The 22204-nt window shown below is 49.3% G+C and overlaps 1 protein-coding gene across 1 annotated transcript in view; it reads left to right on the top strand.

The window, feature by feature from the left end:
• Positions 1–22204, top strand: part of LOC144945911 (uncharacterized) — a 92668-nt gene that overhangs the window by 45924 nt on the left and 24540 nt on the right. Inside the window, exons 3-6 of the mRNA XM_078874548.1 lie at positions 16166–17009; positions 18576–18747; positions 20105–20208; positions 21774–22125. Of these exons, the coding sequence (XP_078730674.1) occupies positions 16166–17009; positions 18576–18747; positions 20105–20208; positions 21774–22125 (1472 nt within the window). The remainder of the gene's footprint in view (positions 1–16165; positions 17010–18575; positions 18748–20104; positions 20209–21773; positions 22126–22204) is intronic.

Here is a 22204-nt window from a genome sequence, read left to right as displayed (position 1 = left end):
ACTGAAACGCGTTGCAGCCAGCGAAGCGCAGAGCGCGCGGGGGAAAATCTTCTCGCGTGTAACGGCTCCTGTCGCTGTTGCCGAACGCCCCTAAAATGTCTGCCCGTTCTGGTCAAGCCGTGTCAGCTATTTCTGGCGGCCGTGCTCCGTGCCAATCGCATCAAAGGCGCGGCGCGGGGGGATGTGAGCGAGAGCGATCGCTCCCCGCTATCGCCGCCTCCCTCTCGCGGGGCATCCGCCTCCCCCCGTAACGCCGATACCACCTTGCCCCTGCAGCAAAGACGACAAAGCTCCCCCCTATAGCCTGAACGGACTGTCGGGGCAAGTGCTGTTAGCGATCACCTATTAAGGGTGGCACGGCACACGAGGGGGTGGGTGGCCAGCACCACGCTCGGTCGCCTTTGTCTCCCCAGTGGCGATGTTTACACACCGCACCAGGTACTCATTTGAGGCTGAGTCGACCTCGGCGAGGCCCTTGGCCCGGTTCAGATAATCGTCACTGGTGTTGGCCGTGAGCGGGAATCGAACTCGGGCCGCCGGCTTCGTAGTGCAGCGTAGCGCCCCTGGCGACGCCACCGCTCACCACCACCACCAGCTGCCAGGTGGCTGGGTGGTAGAGTGCCAGCGGTCTCTCGCAATCGGAACGTGACCAGTTTCGAATCCTGGTTTGGGGTTAGGGGTTGGCTCGCCCCCATCGCCTCTCCGAGGTCGGTAGAATAAGTACCACTTTGGTGGGGAAGTCAACAGTGGTGGTCTTATGGATGGACTCGTCTCTGTGATAGTTATGCGTGGGGGGGGGGGTTGCCACTGGTTCAGGGCTGTAAACATGAGACGAACACTGTCTCAATGCTCATTTGATCAGGGAATAAACGCGCCGACGTTTGACTCCCACTACCCGCAGTACCCCGCAGGCTTGCGATTGCTCGGTGGGGTTGGTGGATCGCGATGAGATCTTTGTCTTCGTCATCGCAGACTTCTTCGTCGTTATGCAGAGGCAACAAAATGGAAAGTCTCCTGCTGGACTTGGAACGGGAGCTGGGAGTCGACGGAACGGACGGCAGCCGAGGAGAAGGAGCAAACTCTCGGCTCTAGTGGCCAGTAGGTAGCAGTGGAGCCAGGGTCGGCCCGACCATATTGGCGGACTAGGCGGTCAACTAGGGCACCAAGTGAAGTCGGGTGCCAAATTCGAGAGAAAAAATACAAATGAAAAAAATACAATCATCACCATGATCTCCAACATCGTGTGCACTGCGCATCCTACAGCATCGGCAGCAAGGTGCCCAGTAGGTAGCAGTGGAGCAAGTAGGCTGCTCACCTGCCTGTCTTTGTGTGCTTCGAGTGAAATGCCCTCTTTCGCGTGGGTATTTCGGGTTAGTTTGGTCTCATTCCACGCGCAAAAAATAGCCACAACAGGAATGAGCCGACCACCCCAAGATCAATATCATCCAAACAGCCCGTCCTGAAGAAATATTAGTTGGTGATGCTTCTGCTGCGGCGTTGGCAGCGGTGCACAAGCACACACAACATACAAAAAAACTCCCACGCATTCGTCAATAACACCGTGGGCCTTACAAGGAAACATATCTAATATGCGAAGGTGAATTTTTTGGGCACAATGGCCCTTCTTCATAGCACGTGAAAAGTGCCCCGACACTGATGAGGCTTCTTGGTTCTTCCGGTAAAGTCACGTAGAAATAATAAAATAATAAAAATTAAACATAATAAAATAATTCTCACGACGTTTCGGCCACAACGCAAGCAGCTTGCGTTGTGGCCGAAACGTCGTGAGAATTATTTGCGTTGTGGCCGAAACGTCGTGAGAATTATTTTATTATGTTTTATTTTTATTATTTTATTATTTCCCTTCTACGTGACTTTACCGAAAGAACCAAGAAGATGAGTCCCTGCAGTCACGAAAGCTTTAAATCGAAATTTAAACAGTTGAGGCTTTTCTTGGTAAATAGTGTGCAATACTACGGCTACGTACAGTGTGTAACAGGGTTATTTAACACGTAGATGGTAATGTTTCGTGATAAGGCCCATTAGAATACAATGTTACAAAAGATCCTCTTCTTGATCTTATGAAATAGACTGAGAGACTATTCTCTGATGGGATCTCTAAGACAATTATACGAACAAATCCTTCTTCGATGTGGGTCTGCTAGACAATCGAAAAAACAGTGATGTTTTGTCTGATAACAAAAAACAAATAAGGGGACGATGTCTCCTTCATATATCCAGCTCTTCACGTGAGAAATCAAGTATTCTATTGTGCAACCCATCAGCCGCGTGGCTTTGTGAGAGCAATGAGATTTCAGCGGCATTCTTTCAAGACGAGCAAACTCTACCAGTTTCGACATTCATCATCTCATCAGCAGAGTCATACTTGCATGAATCAATGCTGGTTAACTGCCAATCGCCCAGGCAAGGGCCATCCCGTTATGTTATGATGTCCTGGCTGTATCTGGTATTGTAACCGGACAATAGACTGACAAATTGCTCTTTGATGATGTCTATAGCCAATAGACGCCACCACAGACCAGTCTATCAGCAAGCGCTACTTAATTATAATACAGATAAGAGAGACAAATCCACTGGTCATCCATTCTTCTTCCTTCTGCTGGAATCAAAGCGAGCGATTGCGGGCTGCTTTGTGCGGTTTCCAAGCTTGCCACGTGGAGCTTACGTGAATAATAAAGCAACAAAGTTAAAATCAGTGGAGGCATCGGACAAAAGAACCTCCGTGTCCCATAGTTATTTATAGCGGGACCAGGTGGCCAACTACCCAAGTGGTCCGCACCAAAGTCTGATAGCCTCCAGTCAGTGGCTCCCTTGGCCGCCCAGTCATTTGTATCGGTCAATGGTCAACTCTGTTTTGGATGTTAAAGATTATTCTATAATAATATTTAGTTCTCCAGGGAAGCCAGTACTCTTTATCAGGAGGGTCCTGCATTGGGTTTTATTTTTGTTTTAAGACGTTTTCAGCCAATGATTGATGAGCATTTATTGTATAGGTAGGAGCAAACTTGAGCACCCGGAAAAAAAATCCCACGCGCGTGATGGGGCAACACTCTATCCCCATACAGATGGAAACAGATGGCGATTAGTCCACTTTCTATTCTGCCTTGTGACGAGCGAGCCAGGGTTACGGCAACCTTTTGACGCCCACAGGAAGGGAGCCATGCATAGCCACGACCAACCCAGCTCATCGCCGCGATGAAACCAAGGCCTTCAATTATAGCGGGTTGAGTTGATGATCGAGCCTAACTCGCGAACCATAGAAGGGGAACCCCGCTTCTGTGTCGCGGCTCCAGTCAGGAATGGAACTTCTCCTTTACTGTGCACTTCGGCATCTGTGCCGTGAGCACCTGGTGCGGTGTGTCAAATATCAGCACTGGGGAGATAAAGGTGGCTGGGCATGGTGCTGCCCATACCACCCCTCCGTGCGCTGTGCCGGCCTTTGCAGGTGCCAAGCCCGACAGCACTTGCCCCAACAAAGACGGTCACGGCATCGCGTGCTTTCGGATGTGCTTCCGTGGCCACCTGGAACGCTCTTCCTTCTGATATTAGGAAGCCACTGGAGCTATGCACTTTTTAATCGAGATTGAAAACGAATGTCTTTAAAACTGCCTTTTTTGTTGAGTTTGCTGTCCTTCTCCCGCACCTCTGATGAGTACGTTCGGCTACATACGGTGTGAAAGAATTTTTCGATTTGAAGCTTTCGTGACTGCAGGGATTCATCTTCTTGGTTCTTTCGGTAAAGTCACGTAGAAGGGAAATAATAAAATAATAAATAATGGAAATTAATTTTATTATATTATTACTAGCAGAAGTACCCGGCGTTGCCCGGGTGAAAAATATATTTCTTAATAACCTAACATATATACACAGATGGCCTGCTACCCCTGCCCCCCCCTCCCCCCCAGCCACGATCTCCTCGGCCGCTGTGCATTAATATCTACGGCCTATAGTGGTAGCATCTAGCAAATGTATAGTAGTAATCACTGCACGCATCGGGGTGGGGGGGACATCACGCAGTGAAGAATTTACCTGAGCGTTTAGTGTATTTTTAAAGCATTTTTAACGCAAAATAAAATGTTCCCCTCACTACCAACTATTAGTCTTTTATCAACGGGACACTTTTTTACTGATTGGCCGTGTCGGGTGGTGGAGGGTTACAACACATTAATAAATAAGGCGATCTAAACCCAATAACGTTGCTTATGAATAATGGTCGCGAAAGCCTACGTGTTACAAATTGACTAACTTTACTTAATAACCAGGCTACAGTCTACATTATAGACTGCCAGTACACCCACCCAGCTTAATAACCAGGCTACAGTCTACATTATAGACTGGCAGTACGCTCACCCAGCTTAATAACCAGGCTACAGTCTACATTATAGACTGGCAGTACACTCACCCAATTTAATAAGCAGGCTACAGTCTAACATTATAGACTGGCAGTACGCTCACCCAGCTTAATGACTATTTGTACAGTCAACATTTAAAGAATCGATTCTTGGCGCGTCGGGTTTAAAAGTAATTAGACAGTTGTTTTTTCATTGGTATGTAATGTTTGAAAGTTTTCATAAGATTTTAAATGTATTTTCCCCCCGGGCAACGCTGGGTATATCGAGTTTATACCACAAAGTCGTCGCTTGACACGGGTGGGGTGTCGAGGCCTAGTACCGTGCAGAGCCTCCGGCCTCGCCTAAATTGCCCACCCGGCTGAGGCTGGGTACGGGTGCCGTTCCCCCCCCCCCCGCGCTACAATAATACTGTGTAATCGCTATAATTTTATTATCTACCGACCCTATAATAGTAATTGCACACATTGGGGTGGGAGGGGAGTGAAGAGGACGTGAAACTTTGATGAATTTACCTCAGAGTCGCGTGTTAATGCGTGCACATATTTTTAACGGGAATTAAAAATGGCGTCCACCCCGCAGCGAATGCGTCGCTACCCGTTGCCGGGGGCAACCGCCGTCCAATGAAACTGCGTATGGTCCGGCGACACACAGACACACACACAGACAGACAGATTTGCGATTTTATATATATAGATAATAAATGTTTTATTATATTAATATATTATCATAGTATTTTGTTATATTATTTTATTATATTGTTTTATATTATTATATTATTTTATTATGGTTTATTTATTTTATTTTATTATTTCCCTTCTACGTGACTTTACCGAAAGAATCAAGAAGGTGCGAAAGAAGTTCAACATACATCCTTGAAGACTCTCCCCTTTCCTCAGCCCCCCCCCCCACCGTGCTTTTTAATGTCCTCTTTACATTTATTCCTCTTTGAAAGAATGCTGTCAACTTGGTCACAATGACTGCACAAAAGCATAACATTAATCGTAGATTTTTCCCCTTCTTTGGATGAATTATAGCTCAGAGAATTGTCAATTCAATATCGGGGCATGTGGGAATGTGGAAGTGACCCCTGGTGTGGTCGCTTGTAGAGATCTCAAAGAAGCTCCGTGATTTCCCCTTCCTCGAGCCGTTTTCTGACACGGGGTTGATGCATTTTTCTTACTTGGATATTTCTGAATAGGCATTTCGCTCGAATCACGTGACTGGAATTGAAGCTTTCGTGACTGCAAGGATTCATATTCTTAGGTTTTTTCGGTAAAGTCACGTAGGTAAAAAATTAAAATTAATAAAAGTAAAATAAAAATAAAATAAAAATCACGACGTTTCGGAGGCAACACACGCTTCCGTCTTCAGGTGGGACCGGAAAAAACCTAAGAACGTGACTGGAAATCTAAAATTGGGGGAAAAGCCAACTTTCTTATTTTCTGAACTAACCTCTTGCTGAATGCGGTGGTTACACGCTTTACATTCCAGCACTTTGAAGGGTGGGCAAGTTTCTTAAATCCTCCTCCCTCTTTCTGCTCGGATGCCCCACAATTAGTCGATCAGCAGGTCGTGTGCGGTGTGGTAAAGTGTGGGTGCCCGCAACTTTTTATCTGACCAGCATGGAAGAGTAGGCCAAGATACCCTCTGTTGGGCCTCTCTAGAACACTCTCCATCGTGGAGGCGCTTCCGTCAGCAGAGTGTTGTGAGCGAGCAATTTTCAGGGCTGCAACTTGACCTTAAAACTTTCGTGACTGTAGGAATTCATATTCTTGGTTCTTTCGACAAAGTCACGTAGATAGAAAACAAAAAAATATACGTAATAAAATAAAATACATTTGAATAAAAAATGTAAAAAAAATCAAATTAACTGTTATTTTCAATGTATTATTTGTATTCATTTTTATTTAAATTTTATTATTTTTCTTCTTTTTTTCTATCTACGTCACTTTACCGAAAGAACCAAGAATATGCAACTTTACCGTTTTATATATATTTTAATCGCGTCTCTGTGTCTCCATTTCTCATGCACACTTTGCCTGACTGCAGTCGGAGTGCTGTGTGATTTATGAAGCAGCGGGACAGGATCCGAGGGCAGGGGGACAGACTCAACAAAGCTCTTTTTTACCCATCTTTGAGCCGCGGAGATGATGCAACGCTCGCGCCTACCCCACTGCGCATCCATCTCGTGCCCGGAATCGCGCAGCGCTTCATGAAACGTCGGAGGAAGTCTGGTGGAGAAATTCTGCGGCTCGGGTTCCCCTTCTGTAGAGAGAAACACCGCTAACCCGCCGCCATCCTCGGCCACACGCATGGCGATTTATCAAAACGTAGCGCGTTTGTGGGGAAGTTCGCTGTCTAGCTTCGGGGCCAGAGAGACATTTGACAACGCTGGTCCACATTGCAGGGCGGTTTCCCAGGACCGAATACGGCAAGATTGTTGCGCTGTGACCTCATCATTATTTTGCGAGCCGTGCCGTGCAAGTCCCCTTTGGACGTAGTGTCTCCCATAAAAGGTTATTACCGCACCGAGTTTTTTTTTGACCATGACCAAATCGTCCACCGTGCGCCCAACTTCAGCAAATCTCGGAATCTAAGCGGGGTTGAACCTCGGTAGTGCTCGGATGGGTGATCGCCATGCATATTAAAAATAACGAAACTTTAAGCAGGTGCTGTAGGCTGCTGTGACTACGTGGCGGGCAGCAGAGGGCAATGTAACAAAATCCATTGTACCGTACTGTCCTCTGATGTCTATACTGCCCGCTTTCACCAACCTGCACCGGCCAGTGTGGTGTCGTATGGCCAAATAATCCCGCATGACTTGCCGCAGCAGCAGCGGGGAGGCGAGTGGACACCAAAGGAGCGGGGAGCACACCCTCATTCAGCAGTGGATTGACAAAAGGGCCGTACGTGGCACACGGTATGGCATTGTGATTCACGGTGAGTCGTGGCTTTGTTTGGAGGCATGGGGCTCCTTCAGCGACATTCAACACGGCCATAGGTAATGTCAAACTGTGAGGGTCATGGAAGTTTTTGTTCCATTAAGCAGTAATTTCCATTAGAGAGGGGGTTTGCGAAAACGGGGTGAAGAGATGTTTTGCTATTGCCTCCATGGCACAGTATTTTCATGTGAAAGAGTAGAGTTGCCTACTTGAGTATTCAGAGGCGGGTGTTTGAGGCAAGAATAATTATTTCTCGGGTCAGATAGCTGGACTTGAACAAAGCGGCGAGGAAGTAAACTTCTGCCCTTTGAGTCCATGGCCCATGTGGCGGATGGCAGGAATTTCATGCAGGATAGAATGGGATAAGCGAGTTGTCGGTTGAGAAGAGTACGTGCCAAAAGTGGTGATGTGATCCGGAAGAAAAGCTTTCATAGAGTGGGACATGTGCGAGCAGGGTGGAGGAGGGGGACGGCAGGTGACCGAGACGGGCAGTGGATTGGCTCCCAGAGGCTCGCTTATCAAGGGGAAGGCCGAAAGCCAGATGGTTGCGATGAGACGACACTAAGAGCGGTCCACGAAGGATACGTCAACGTGCGTAACAACAGAGAGACTTAACCTGGAAGTGAGATGTTAATGCGGAAGGAAAGGGGGAGCCCGTGACGAGACGTGGCGGTGGTGGCATCTTCGGCGTTGGCCGTGATGACCCCTCGACCTCGAAGCGTTCGTCAAGCCGCGTGGATCGACGGCAGGGCGCCCGTGGCGTGGTCCTAAAAGTCGAGAGTTCAAATGGAATGTGGCCACCGATGCCGTGCACGAGGCGACGGGCTGAAACTCACGGCTAGCCACGCATGAATCACGAACTCACCACTCGTGGCCACTCTCCATAGGCAGACAAAAATAAACATTTCCTGTAACCTTTGCAGAGCTCAGGAGTAAAGTACTTTTCTTTCATAGCCATTAAAATCCCACCGCAGGGCAAGGGCTCCTCCCCCCCCCATTCACCGACGTCTTCCACTCTCTTCGCGATCTCTTTACAATGAACGTGCAAAATGTTGGGCCAACGTTGGCACGTCGTTGGAACGTCGTTGGAACGTATGGACCAACGTTAGACCAACGTTGTGCCACAACGTTGCACTATTACAGCGTTGCTACTACCTCCATAAAGTATGCTCCTCAAAATCGTCTAATCTCATCCCACGATCTAATTTTCTGTCTGCCTCTCTTTTTCTTTTCCTCCACCGGCCTCCTGTTCTGTTGTTAATCTAGCCCGTCTGTTATCTGATGTTTCGAGCGAAATTTCACGCCAAACTCACTTCTTTACTTTGTTATTCACATCTATGCTGGGTTTTTTTCATTCTCCAAAGCTTATTTTATCGATATGTCCCCTCCTCATTATGTGCAATACAACTTGTGACTTTCTTACTTTTAACTCGGGAACAGTTTTGTGGCATGTAGGTTTTTATTCACAAGCCACACACCGAGACGAACACTACACACCACACTAGGTCCTCATTTGAGGCGGAGTCGACCAAGGGGAGACCCAGGACCGGTTCAGATAATAGTCACTGGTGAGCAGGAATCGAACCCTGGTCTCACTGGGTTCGTAGCGCAGCACGCTCGCCACTACACGACTGCTCCCCACACTACACTGCAACAACAACAACCGCCATTCGCTACTAAGTGGCGGTGACGTCACCACGACGCTTGTGCCACGCCATGTGCACCTTGAGGCCACGTGAAGTGTCGAACGCCCGCTGGCAGGAGGTCACGGGGCAGACCCAGCAGGTGCCACGGGTCGACTGACTGAGATGACCGAGATGACTGGCTGATGCACCACCTGTGCCCCCTACTGTACCAACTTGCTGTGCTTTAGCCACCCGGCGCTCCGCTCGTTGTTGTGAGCGTCGCTCCTCCGCCCTCCGTTGTTGTTGGAGGACGACTGCCTCCAACTGCCCAGTAGTAGCGTCCTTCACGAGCCTCTTCCACAGAGGCCGATCTTGACACCGCTGGTACCAGTCATCCTAAAGGTCGCGAGTTCAAATGGAATGTGGCCATCGACGCGGTGCGCACACACAAAGACAAAGATCCCCCGTATAGCCTTAACAGACTGTAGGGGCAAGTGCTGTTAGCGAGCACCTATGAAGGCCGCAACGGTACACGAGGGGGTGGGTGGCCAGCACCACGCCCGACCGCCTTTGTCTCCCTAGTGGCGATGTTTACACACCGCACCAGGTACTCATTTTTAGGCTGAGTCGACCTAGGGGAGGCCCGGGACCGGTTCAGATAATCGTCACTGGTGTTGGCCGTGAGCGGGAATGGAACTCGGGTCGCCGGGTTCATAGCGCAGCGCGCTAACCGCTACACTACCGCTCCCCGCACACACACACACGTGCACACACTTGATGGAGCGTAAACGCCTGTCTGGAAAGGGTGCGTGGTTACAGCTTTCCCTTGTCTGCCCCGGGCCTCTTTCCCGTAAGTAGCTCGAACTCCGCGCTGCACTCGCTACAGGGAAGAGGGGGGGAAAAAAGCCACGGACGCTAGCGAGCGGTGTGAGCGTGGGAACAAAATGGCACCAGACTTGCACATGGAGGCAAGGAGAGAGAGAGGGAGTCTGTGTAGGACTGTGGCAACAAAAAAATAGTAGGAACGATTTCTAGAAGGAATTAGTGTAAAATAAACGAGCCATTTTGCTTTTTTGCATTGAATCAAGTCCCATATTTTGCTTGTATTTTTTTTATAATCGAGTGCTCTTGCCAATAACATCTGGTAATCGTGCAGCTTTTGTTTAACAAGCCCGACTGCCGATGATGAGACCCAGAAGGTCAAAACCCGTACGGGGTTTTCTCGCTTAAACAAACGCAGCTGCATAACATTGGTCTGATAAGCCGATGGACTAATTTTTTTATTTATTTTATGAGAGCGAGATTTTTAAACGTAAAAGAGAGTGTGTTTACCGCACGCAGTCACGTGTAAAAGCGGTCTGTTTCTCATTACCGTGCTGACATGCATGCCACAGCTGTGGATAGATCACGGCTCGCGACGGTGATGATGGTGATGCGTGCCATGCCACGTTGGTGCCAATCGGCTTTAAAATTCCAAAGCCGGCAGCAGAAACACTAATTACGGAGTATGGCTCATCGCACAATTCTGCTTAGAGGGGGTGGCGGGCACTGGATAGGGGTTAGATAAACGTCCCTTTCCTGAGTTTGTACAGACCCACCGATGACACACCTTTTAAATTCCATAAGCTGTGCAGAGTGGGTTTCAGTTACGGTCTGCGCTGCCGGCTGATCGCAAACAAGATTTCTCTTTGTCGTTTATGAGCCCTCTTAGTTATGGACGGATTGCTTATGTCGCGGGTGCCGTGAGAGATGGCAACGGCTTACGGGGGGAGGCCTTCATTTCAGCAGTGGATTGATCATTGGCTAATGATGATGATGAGCTCTTATTACACCTGGCAGGCAAAGTTATGTCGAAAAATGATTTCTATTTAAATTCCCTGAGCCTGTCGTGGAAATTCCATGTTCGCATGGCAGGAAACAAGTGTCTTTGTGTGGTGAACATTCTTGACTTTATTAACCCCTGAAGGATGATGGGCTGAGTGAACTCGTGACCTTTCCATCGTGAGTCAAGCATTCAAACCCGAGTGCCCAAGAGGGTTTCTATCGTAATGAATGGTTTACACCCTCCGTTTTTGTTTGAATCTACAGCTGGATGAAGGCCACCCCCACACCATGTCGTTCATGGGGTATTATTTACCATACTTCACCATCCTGGTCCGTGCAGGTTTGTGATTGGTGGTGTGGTGGGTGGTCGGGGGTCGGAGGGTTTGTCACTCAGGACCGATTCGATATCGCTCGCCCCTGATGTTAGCCGTGACCGGCGAACGAACTCTGCTTGCCGGGTTCACCGTGCGGTGTCGAGATCACGGACTTGACTGACCAGCCTCTGACGGCGTCTCTGGATGGTAGATTGACGGACCTTTACGAGGCGAGGGTCTTTGGTCGATATATTGACGGAGCCCCGTCTCTTTCGTAACATTACCTTAGTGGAACGTACCGCTTGTTTGCAAAGTGGTCCATTCCGCATTACCGTATCGTACTTCTTTGTGACGAGTGGTAATGTTGAGCTGCAAGGACCTCCCAACAGCTGACGTTCTCTTCGGTTAAGAACGAAACAAAACAAGCTTAGAGACCCACCTGCTATATCCCCTTACCCTCTCGGTCAAACACACTCACCGCCAAAGGCTGTTCGCTGTTCAGTGACTAACGCATTTGCCTGTTAGTGTGTTTCTCATAATAGACCAACAATGTAAATTCTTCCCATGGGATTGTTCAAACAAATGCCTGCGCTGATCCCGTTGGGCTTGGGAGAGTCGCTGCGGCTGGACCTGTGGCTGTCTTGGCCACCCATCGATTTTCTCGCGTGCGTGCCAGCTGGCCTGGACATGGGCCCTTCTCTCTCGCTCTGGCATTCTGGCCCTTGGTTGGGATCATTCGAAGGATTCGCGATGAAATGCCCAGAGGATTAAAGTCTCAGATTAAAGTTCGTAAGCATGGGCACTTGAGTACAGTACAAACGGTTGGAAAAGGGCAACCTGCCTGGCATGTGTAGGGGGGACGTGCCTTTCGCCAAGACTCAAAAGAGCCAAAGCGATTTCTCTGAGCCAGGAGTGGAAGTTCCTCATTGCTATGGTGGGGGCAATTCTAGCCACAGGGCAACCACTGTTCCCCGCGAAATGGTGTTCACTTTATGGACCCCCCCCCCTCCCAATGGGATGATGATGGGATGAGACCAATCCCCCAACGGAGATTCGGGCTCGTAGCTTTCTGACATTGCAAACCGCTCGTCATCTCCCATTTTTCCTGTCTCGCAATGGGAACGGATTGCCAGTCCAACTGTTTTGGCCGTGAACTCCCGAGTGGTATTTTTGAGCGTGGCATTTTAAAGCGTCCATCTGCTGGAGGTGGCTGCATGGTGTAGGTAATCACTGCTAAGAACCTGGGTTGGCTTCTCAGCGCTCCCCCGTGATTAAACCAGTCACATGGGTGTAGCCAGTTGATGCTCCCAGCCCGGTCACAATGACTGCACAAAACACGTATAATCTTTTGTTTATGAATTTATTTGACTCATTTTAACTATGGGAATGTTAAACAGTGTTTGCTTTAACATACCCACATTCTTTGCAGGGCACATATATAGAGAGTGTGCCCCGAGTGAGGATAAAGCAGTCTTTCGAAGTGACTACAGACATAGTTACATGACATCAGGGTGGTGCACTGCTGGCTGCAGATATTCTGAATGGCAAATTTATTACATCACGGAATATAATTAGCAGAATTTTCTAAACCCGCCGCTAGGTGAAGGCCCTTCCCCAAGCCGTGTCGGTCATCGGAGGTTGTTTGACCGTATCGGTCGGTGTGGGTTAGTAAAGGGAGATGCTTAGAGGCATTTGGTCGCAGGACCATGTCAGATGTGACTTGACACTGAGGTTAGCCATGGCACGGAATCTAACGGAGGTGGCGGGCGACAACCGAACTGACTTGGTGTAATGATTTGGCTGGCTAGCGCTGTGGCACAGCGCACGACTAGCCAGACGCACGACCGTGACTCCCCAATGCCAGTCAGGGGTTGACTCATCCTGACATCATCATCATCATCAGCCCATCATCTATCCACTGCTGGATGAAGGCCTCCCCAAGCGGTCACACTCTCTCATGTTTGCGATGTAACTATCTACCAGTCAGCACGAGATGGTTTCATCGCTCCATCTCCCCTGTCGACGTCCGCTCGGACGCATTTCATTCCACGGCTGCAACTCCGTCATTATTCTTCACCATCGCCCTCATCACTGTGACTGATTTTCCTGCCCAAACCTGCTTACATTTCTTAACAGTTTGAATGAAATCGCTCACTTCGATGTTCAATAATCTGTGTGTTCCTCCTTCTTGTCTCTTCAGCATAATGGCAAGCATACTTCTCGACAAGCTTCCATATTTCATAACAGATCGTGCACATTCCTACGGATTTGGAAGTAAACCTGTGGGGCTATCCTAACGGAAGACCGATATCTGTCATATGAATGTGGAATTGGCACCACTGGCATGGTCCTGCCAATGAAGATGGGCACCATCACCCCTGGCTCGATTTGGGCATGTGACATGAAAGCGCGCCATCTAGCGGACACACATTGTAAAGAGACCATCCTCGCCATTAATTTCGGCAATGCCCTTCAGTATTGTTTCAAGGAAGCCTGACACTGCTGATGAGAAACTGTCAAAACCATTCCGGAGTTTGCTAGCCCTTTAATCAATGCTACTGAAGTTAAACACTCCCAGAGGGTCCTGCGGCTGATGGCTTTTGCAAGATTTCCCCTTTTATCCGGAGAGACGGATATGTGAAGGAGACGTCGCTTATTTATTTTTGCCATCGAGTGGTGGGTGACAGTGCCGTTAAAAGCGATCTCGGAAGTGATGTTATCCTCCAGGGTTGTCTTCTTACACGGTACATTACACTGGCCATTGTATATGTACACGAACGGCCGCTTTGTCAATCTACTGCTGGATGAGTGCCTCTTTCCACGGCATTCGGGTCGTGACTGTTATTTGATGATACTCCACCACACCGGTCACCGTGGGTTGGTGGCGGAGTGTAGATGTGGGGAAGCGTGTGAGTACAGTACGACAACACGGTACTTTGAGCTTACCCTTAGCCGATCGTGTAATTATCCAAGAACCCTTCCCGTAGAGCCAGATAAATGGGACCCCCAAGGGCCAATTGCCACGGACGGCGAGAGATGTTCGGGCAAGCCGCGTAGCATCGCGGGAGAATTGCGCGGTAAGCCTTGGCGCGGACGCTTGCGGGGGGGACCTCACTGGCGAGATGTTTGCACGACTCGCAAAGCCGCAAGGGTCGTGCTTCGCTTTTTAATCTTGCGACTCCAATTGTGTGTTCTTCAGCCGTCGCCCCGTCGATAGCGTCTGCGCCCAGAGTCTTTGAAAATCGCCGGGAAGCGGAGCGCACAGTCACAACAAGGAGATAAATGTAGCACGCGGCTGCCATTTCAGCTGCTAAATGTCACCGAGAAGCAGTTAGAATTAAGACGCTGCTCAATTATTCATGGGCCTTGTTGATGTTATCGCGGTGAAAATATACAGATAGGGATGGCGGGCTTGATCTATAGACGAGGAATTGTGCCTCTGTGTAGTGTGGGTGTTGTGCACGCTATTTTGGAAGCTGTGTATTGGTCCTGTGTGTTGCAGCGTTATAAATATTGTCCGTAATGCAGCATCCATCATTAAATAATATTTTAAATTTTATTTGTAACTTTAATTTTTTTTTTATCGTGCCCCAACTTTATCCCAAGCACTCTTTCGGTGTCACGGAAAGGAATGGAGTATTTATTCGGAATTTTGCGTAGCTGTTAAAGCCCCTGCGTTAGAGATCAAATGATCCCTCGATTTCTCATTTAATGACATGAAAAAGAAGCTGGTTTTGCCCATTTTCAAAGTGAGTTTCCTTTTTGTATGTGTGGATGCCATATTGTTACTGTCTCACTAAATGCGTGGCGATATTACTCCTTGGAGTGCGTATGTGCGTGCACAGAATGTTTGGAATTTACTTGCGGGGGCGGGGGGGGGAAGGTTAAGCATCTTGGAAGTTGGGAACAGAATGTTACAGGATACCATTGGAGCTGTAATCAGGAATAGAAGCTTGCGATGGGTGGGATACGTTTGCAGGGTGGAATAGACAGGCATTGAAGTGGCATCAGAAGTCGGTGACCAAGGTGGAAAACTTGAAGCCAAATGACGATGGTGGTGATGGCGGTGGTGAACTTATAACTTCGTTCGCACCGTACGTAGGCAACCGTGCTAATCGGTGGTGGTGAGACTTCGAGCAAATCCGAAAGGTCGAGTGTTGACGGTGCAGCAGAAGGAAGGCCGTGATGCCGTGGTGTGGTAGTCTCGCTGGGCACTGGCCGTGATGACCTGTTGATGTCGTGCCTGGTGTAGCCAAGCGGTGGCGGTGCTGTGGAAGTAGGCCTCGTCTCTCGGTGGAGTGAAATTCCCAATCTCAGGTTGTCTCAGCCGATTGTGTCACCGGTGTCTATAAATAAGTATCCCTGTGTGGTGCAATACAACAGTGGTGGCCCAAAAGAGAATGTGGCCCCTGTGTTGCGAATCGCAACACTGCCTCATGGCCACTAAATGTAGAGAAGAGATAATGATGGTTTGTGACAAAACACTAGACACATTTTGGTTCTATGACAATGGTCATCATCATGATGGTGATGATCATTATTCTGATGATGTTTATACAGCTAATGATGGTGATGGTAAATTATGATAATGATGGTGATGTTAAATTATTATGATGATTATTACTGTTGATGCTTATACAGATAATGATGGTGACAATTATAAGTTAATGTTGCTGATAATGTGGATATGGATCATAAAAATAGAAACTAAACTATTTTTTATTTTACCAGGCAAGGTCCATTAAGCTCTCTCGTGTTTTTTTTCGGAAGTAACCTGGCTACCACAAATGATAGCTCAACAAAGTGGCTTATTAGGTGGAAATCTACAGCAGGTGAATATTCTAAACGCACGTTGATTCTAAATGCGGAGGGAAAAACTGGAGGACCCAGAGAAAAATCCACACGATCATGGGGAGAGAGACACCGCAAACTCCAAATATACAGCAGGCGTCAGGGTCGGGATTGAACTCACGACCTCCTGTATACCAGGCGAGGTAGTTAACATCTCACCACCGTGTCACCCCATAACGATGACGACGATGAAGCCGATAAACGTTGCTGATTTGCGTCGTGTCATTGCTCTCAAGGCTCGGACCGCGCGACCTCCGCCAGGGCGAACAGCCGCCACGGCTCTCGGGGCTGGCGTGGCCGAACCGCCCGGAGCCGGCGTCGTCACCGCGAGGCCCCGTCCCCCCGGAGACGGAGCCGACGGCGCGCCCAGCGCCGCTCCGGCACCGCCGGGCCCACGCCGGCGAGCGGCGACTCCGAGGCGACGCCTGACAAAAACGCCGCCGACGCCGCCGCAGGGGGAGAATGCGAGGAGGGCGCGTCGCGCGAACCTGACGGCGGAAGAAGCGAGCGATCGAGGAGCAGGCGGAGCAGTAGGGCGGAACCGCGCGACGAAACGGTCGTGGGGGGCGGCGCCGGCTGCGGCGGTGGCGGCGGCGGCGGTGGTTGCGCCGAGCAACCCGAAGCTACGTCCAGGCGGCCGCTCGTCGGTTTGGGGAGGGAGGCGCCCAAACGGAGGAGCCACGTGGAGGTGCGCCGGGAAGAGGGCGACGACGGCGGCCGTGGAGCCGTGGACGAGGAGAGCGGGGCGGAGAAGACGAGCAGCGGCGGAGACGGCGGCGGCGGCGGAGGAGGAGGTGGCGGCGGCGGAGGCGGCGGCGGCGGCGGCGGCGGAGGGAAACCGGAGAGCCGGTCGAGCAGCGGCGCAGGGGATGCCGGCGGCGGGGGCGGCTGCGGCAGCGCGGGCGGCGGGGCCGGCGGCGGTGTCGGCGGCGTCGGCGGGGGCACCGGGGGGAGCCCCGGCGGAGGGGGCGGGGAAGGGGGGCGCAGGAGGGGGTATCCCGGTGGGGGCCGCAGCTCGCGCAGCTCGGGGCGGAGGGGCCGGAGGGGGAAGAGGAAGTCGGCCGGCGGTGCCCACGGCAGGTTGCGATCATGAACGACCCCGGCCCCACTGCTGCCCACACAACAACGTTCACAACCACAGCACTCACACAGCCAGAGCCGCAGGTAAAGGTAAAGGGGCGGTGCTGCAATTGCTCGCTCGCGCCACTGCTAGCGGAAAGGGCCTCCACCAGAGGGAACTCTAGAGAGGCGCTCGAGAGGGCGTATTGGTCGATCTTTCCACGCTGGCGTCTCGGAAGAGGTGGGAATATGCGCACTTTACCCCACCCTCATTCGATCTACCGATCGACTAACTGTGGAGTTACCCATTATTACTGGTGGGTGGAGAGAGAGGCTAAGGAGGATTTAAGAAACTTGCACCGTTGTTGGAAGAGTAGCAAGTTTATTTACGTATTAATCACCTGGATAATCCCTTGAGATGGAGCATCTCATTTGCAACGGTGTCCACGTTGTCGATTGACACGCACTTAGCAAACGTGCAGTGACACGCATATAAACATCTCGAGCATGGTTTAAAAGCACGCTTGTGCGACGTACACAGTGCGTACAATTACGCCGAGCCAAGAACAGGAAGAGGACAGCCAGGGCAGAGCGCTTGAACATTACCACCGCCATCACACGCGCGTAAATATGTGGAGCGCACCGCCACGTCATAGAGGATACGCTCGCGCTGTGTAACAGTTGAAGTCGCAACCTTCCGATTGCGAGCCGAACCATCTGCCGTGGTATCACCTGGCTAAGACTATTGGTAATATGTAGTGATTATTCTTTGGTTCTTTCGGTAAAGTCACGTATAAAGATAAAATAATAAATTAAATAATAGCATACGACGTTTCGATTGCAACACAAGCAATCATCATCAGGTATAAATGAAATAGCAACAAAATTAAGATTGAATATGTAGTGACTGAATCAATTCTCTGAATATGTCATTATCATGTAGTGTATATAATTGCATCGTTGTGGCATATATATTGTATATCAGGGTTCTAAAATGGCACAGCGCTAGCGCGTGCACGCCTTTATTTCAGTATTTTGCGGTTCGAATCTGGCAGGCCGCCTTGGGTAATACTGCATGTGTATTAACCATTGGACGTTAAAGATCCCGTCACTTCATTGCAAAAGAGTAGGCCACTGAAGCTTTGTTTCATCGATGTCCAGTTGGGGTGGGTCAGCAAGTTATCACAACAGACAGTACAGAAAACGATAGTGCAAAAAGAGAGAAAAGGTAAGCAACTGAAGTAAATAAATGAAAATATATAAATTATCAAGTACAAATTTCACCAAGACAACATGCAGACCCTCATAAAATTGCACGGGTCGTCCAATGGAAACCACTTTTTGACTTCTCGGTGCTTATGAATCTCAAAAGGATAATGCAGAAGCTGCCAGCGCATGGAGTAAAACGTTGGACATCGCTCCAAACAACACGCGACACAACCTGAAAACAGCACAATACTACTTAAGCAGTAGTATTGTGCTTGTGAGTTTTTGCGTGTAAAATATGATATTAAAGATTTTAATATCAGCGTATGATAAAACACAGTAAACACATTCTTCCTGCTGCTCTGTCTCCTGTCATTGTAGAATGAGCCCTGGCTCCCACGACGATCTGGATGACAAATGTGGAGATACTGCAGAGGCCTCTGGGAGTTCCCAGAATGCATCAGCAGAGGGCAGCACCAGCAATGCGCCAGGAAGTCTGGAGGGGAATCAGAGAGCACTGAAGCGAAAGCCGCCAAGACCCCTTAAAACTCAGGTACCCCATGCGCAAAACTCGCCATCGTGTCGATCTAAAGGTTTTTTTATTTGATTCCTTTTTATCCTTTTCCCCAATTTTAAGATGAAGTATCCATTTAGAACTCCCCGCAGCAGAACGACTCACAACCTCCTCTTCCCTAAACCAAGGACCATGATGAACATGGGCACTGGCGGGCATTGTTTCTCCGTGGCAACCCCCACCATCTGGAATGTGGCCATAATCGTCGTTCCACTGCTGCTGCACATTCCCAGTAGCAGCGTTAAATTTACACCGACTTAATAGACACTTAAAGGCCCCCAGCTCTTTCGCCCGCCTTTTGAGTGACACTGAAATTGGCTCTGCGAGTCACGGTCATTTACGTCCGTGAAATATTGTGTGCGTTACAAATCGCATATTTATCATTATTAAACGGGTATCACAACTATTTCTGACATCCTTTCCCGTGACCTCAGGTCCACGGACTAGAAGGCAGCATTTTCCCATCTGCCTGGCCAAGGAGCTATATTCGCCACTTAATAGTCAACATAAATATTTTAAATTATAATATCTGGAATTTAGCCAAATGAAGTGGAGGGGAAAATTTAGTACAGTGATTTTTTTTGTGTGCAGTCATTGGTGACCAGTGCGGAGAGCATCAACTCACTACGCTTGAGAACGTAATTTAATCACAGCTGGCTGCCTCTGGGTTTGAAGCCAGAATCTCAGCAGTGCCAGCTCAAAGCTCTGACTGCTGAGTCACGCGGTCACCTCTACTGGGCTTCAGATTTGTTTTACAACGGCCGCTTTATCGCAGTGAGGCTCATAACTTTTGTTTCAGGGTCACAGGGCCAGCACCGCTGACATCCTGTGTTCAGATTGAGGCATTGGCTACTTGTGAGTAAACTGGGTTCTCAAGTGTAGTGAATTGATGGGTGTTGCGGGTTACCAATGGCTGCACAAAAACCCTTCGCGTAATATTTGTTTTCATTGAACGGGCAAAAAATGCAGTTTTAAGAATTAAAAAAAATAATTCAAGTTTGATAGACTGGCTGCCATGCAAGCATAAGATGTCGTCAGAAGGTATTTGAGGCAGTTCTGTAATATCAGCTTCTGCGGGGCCAGTCTCTAAAATGAGGTGATGTATTGCTATGTGAGAGTTCCTAATGGACACTTCATCTCATAACATGACTCAATCGTAATAAAACTGTGGGGAGGTGGTGAGTAAATATGAATATTTGTTTAAAGTAATGGATTTAAAGCCGGGATACGAACGACAAAATATAATTTCAGTGTAACGATGAGGCTCGTAGTGCTACTGCCCTGGATAGATGGAGGACTGTGGATTGAATGGGAATGCCATTCCCTCTGATGTCAGATCAGGCCTAGTCCTGAAGAGAGACTTCGGAAACAGAGGCCGCAACGGAGACCCAAACCCATCGCCTGCTCCTTCCGGCTCAAGCCTCTCACCGAGAAGGAGAGGTGAGTGCCAGGGTTGTATGTGCGTACCCCCCGACTTACGACGGCCTGACTTTCGACCCTCCGCTTTAACGACCTCTCTTATAGTAAGACCCCCACAGTCACGACCAAAACTCGACCCCCTTGACGACTCTTACCGACGCCGAGTCGATTGGTGACGAATCCGCACATTTTCATGTGCAGACTCGGCGCCATCAGGCGATGAGTCTGCTGCGTTTGTCACGCGCAGACAGTCTGCAGCTGCGCCTAGAGCGGACGCGTCTCTTTCGCAGTGCTCTTCACTTTTTTGTAAATTTCGAAAAATGTTTGCCTTTCGCTACGTCTGAGAAGAGGAAATGTGATGCACACGCAGAAAAGTACTTAAGGATTTTCCAATGTAAGTGTTTTTTTTATTTCGATTTAAAGCTTTCGTGACTGCAGGGATTCATCTTCTTGGTTCTTTCGGTAAAGTCACGTAGAAGGGAAGTAATAAAATAATAAAAATAAAACATAATAAAATATAATTTCATTCAGACGCTGTCTCCCCGACAGACCTGGTCTTCACCTGAGGACGGCTGCTTGCGTTGTGGCCGAAACGTCGTGAGAATTATTTTATTATGTTTTATTTTTATTATTTGATTACTTCCCTTCTACTTGACTTTACCGAAAGAACCAAGAAGATGTTTTTTTTTATTTAATAAATGTTTGGAAAAGTTATTAAGTTACAATTAACGTCTGTTCGGGTTATTTTCATTTATTTTCTAGGTAAAATTTGTTATTTTTATGGTACATAACGGGTTTCCAGGAAGGGGTTCGACTTATAATGGCTCGACTTGCGATTTGTCGTCCAGGAATCAATTAGGTCGTGGGTGCGGGGGGCGCCTGTATATATGTTGAACTTCTTTCGCACCGCACTTAGCCAGCCGCGCTAATCGGAAGTTTCGGGAGAAGGACAACAAACTTAACACACACAAAAAAGGTTGTGTGTGACCAGAGACTAGGCCTAATACTACCTAAGGTCTGAAGCGGGATGATTAATGTGTGCAATTACGAAAAACTATTAATACATAATTGATGAGATCTGGCTATAGCTGTGTATCTGAGATGAAGTTCTATAATGGGATTGGCGAGGGTGGTGGTGATACATGTGGGAAATAACATTTTCTTTTTTTACAAACGTCGGTGCTAGAAACACCACTAATTGCAATCTGTCATGGCAGTACTTTCGTCGTCCTGCAGCCTGGTGCAGGAATTAAGCAGTGAATATGTACTTGTTGAATTTAAATCACTGGCTTTCAGCTGTTGCATTGACGTAATTTTTTTATAATAAAGAATTGGAATGACCAATTTGGTGGGCGGTGGAATGGCCCAGCGGGGGGAGCACATGTTCAAATCCCGCAGCCAACCCGGATGATCGCTGCGGGTGTTGCGGACGTTAAAGACCCCCCCCGCGTGACGTAATTCGCAAGAGTGCGTGCCACAGTGTCGGGGTCAACATTTGCCAAGTTCGAAAATTTATTATACATTTTCTTTTTAAAGAATAAAACATTCAAACGAGGTGCCCCCCCCCCCTCGCCGCCGTGCCACAGGATCTTCCTGCAGAGCAACCGCGTGTTCCTGCTGAGGAACCGGCGCCGGGCGTTCGGGCAGTGGGCGGCCCACAAGACGAGCTCAGACCCGGCTCCCCGGGGGGGCGACGCATCCGCAGCGGCGGCGCCGCAGCTCGCGGCGGTGACGACGGCGGCGGAGGCGGCGGCGGCTGCCGCGGCGGCCGCGGCGGCCGCTGCGAACGCGTTGGTGGGAGGGGGGTCGACGCGGCTCAAGGAGCGACGGGCGGCGCGGAGCCGACGCGCCACGCGGGGAACGGAGGACGACATCATCCGCTGCATCTGCGGCATCTTCCGCGAGGAGGGGCTCATGATCCAGTGCGAGAAGTGCGAGGTGCGTGCCTTGCGTGCGTTCGCGTCTTGGTGTGCGTGCGTGCCCGTGTTTGTATGCTAGTGTGGGGAGCGGTAGTGTA

Source organism: Lampetra fluviatilis, chromosome 39 (assembly GCF_964198595.1).
Source record: "Lampetra fluviatilis chromosome 39, kcLamFluv1.1, whole genome shotgun sequence".
Lineage (NCBI taxonomy): Eukaryota > Metazoa > Chordata > Hyperoartia > Petromyzontiformes > Petromyzontidae > Lampetra > Lampetra fluviatilis.
This window is presented reverse-complemented; position numbering and strand designations above follow the sequence as displayed.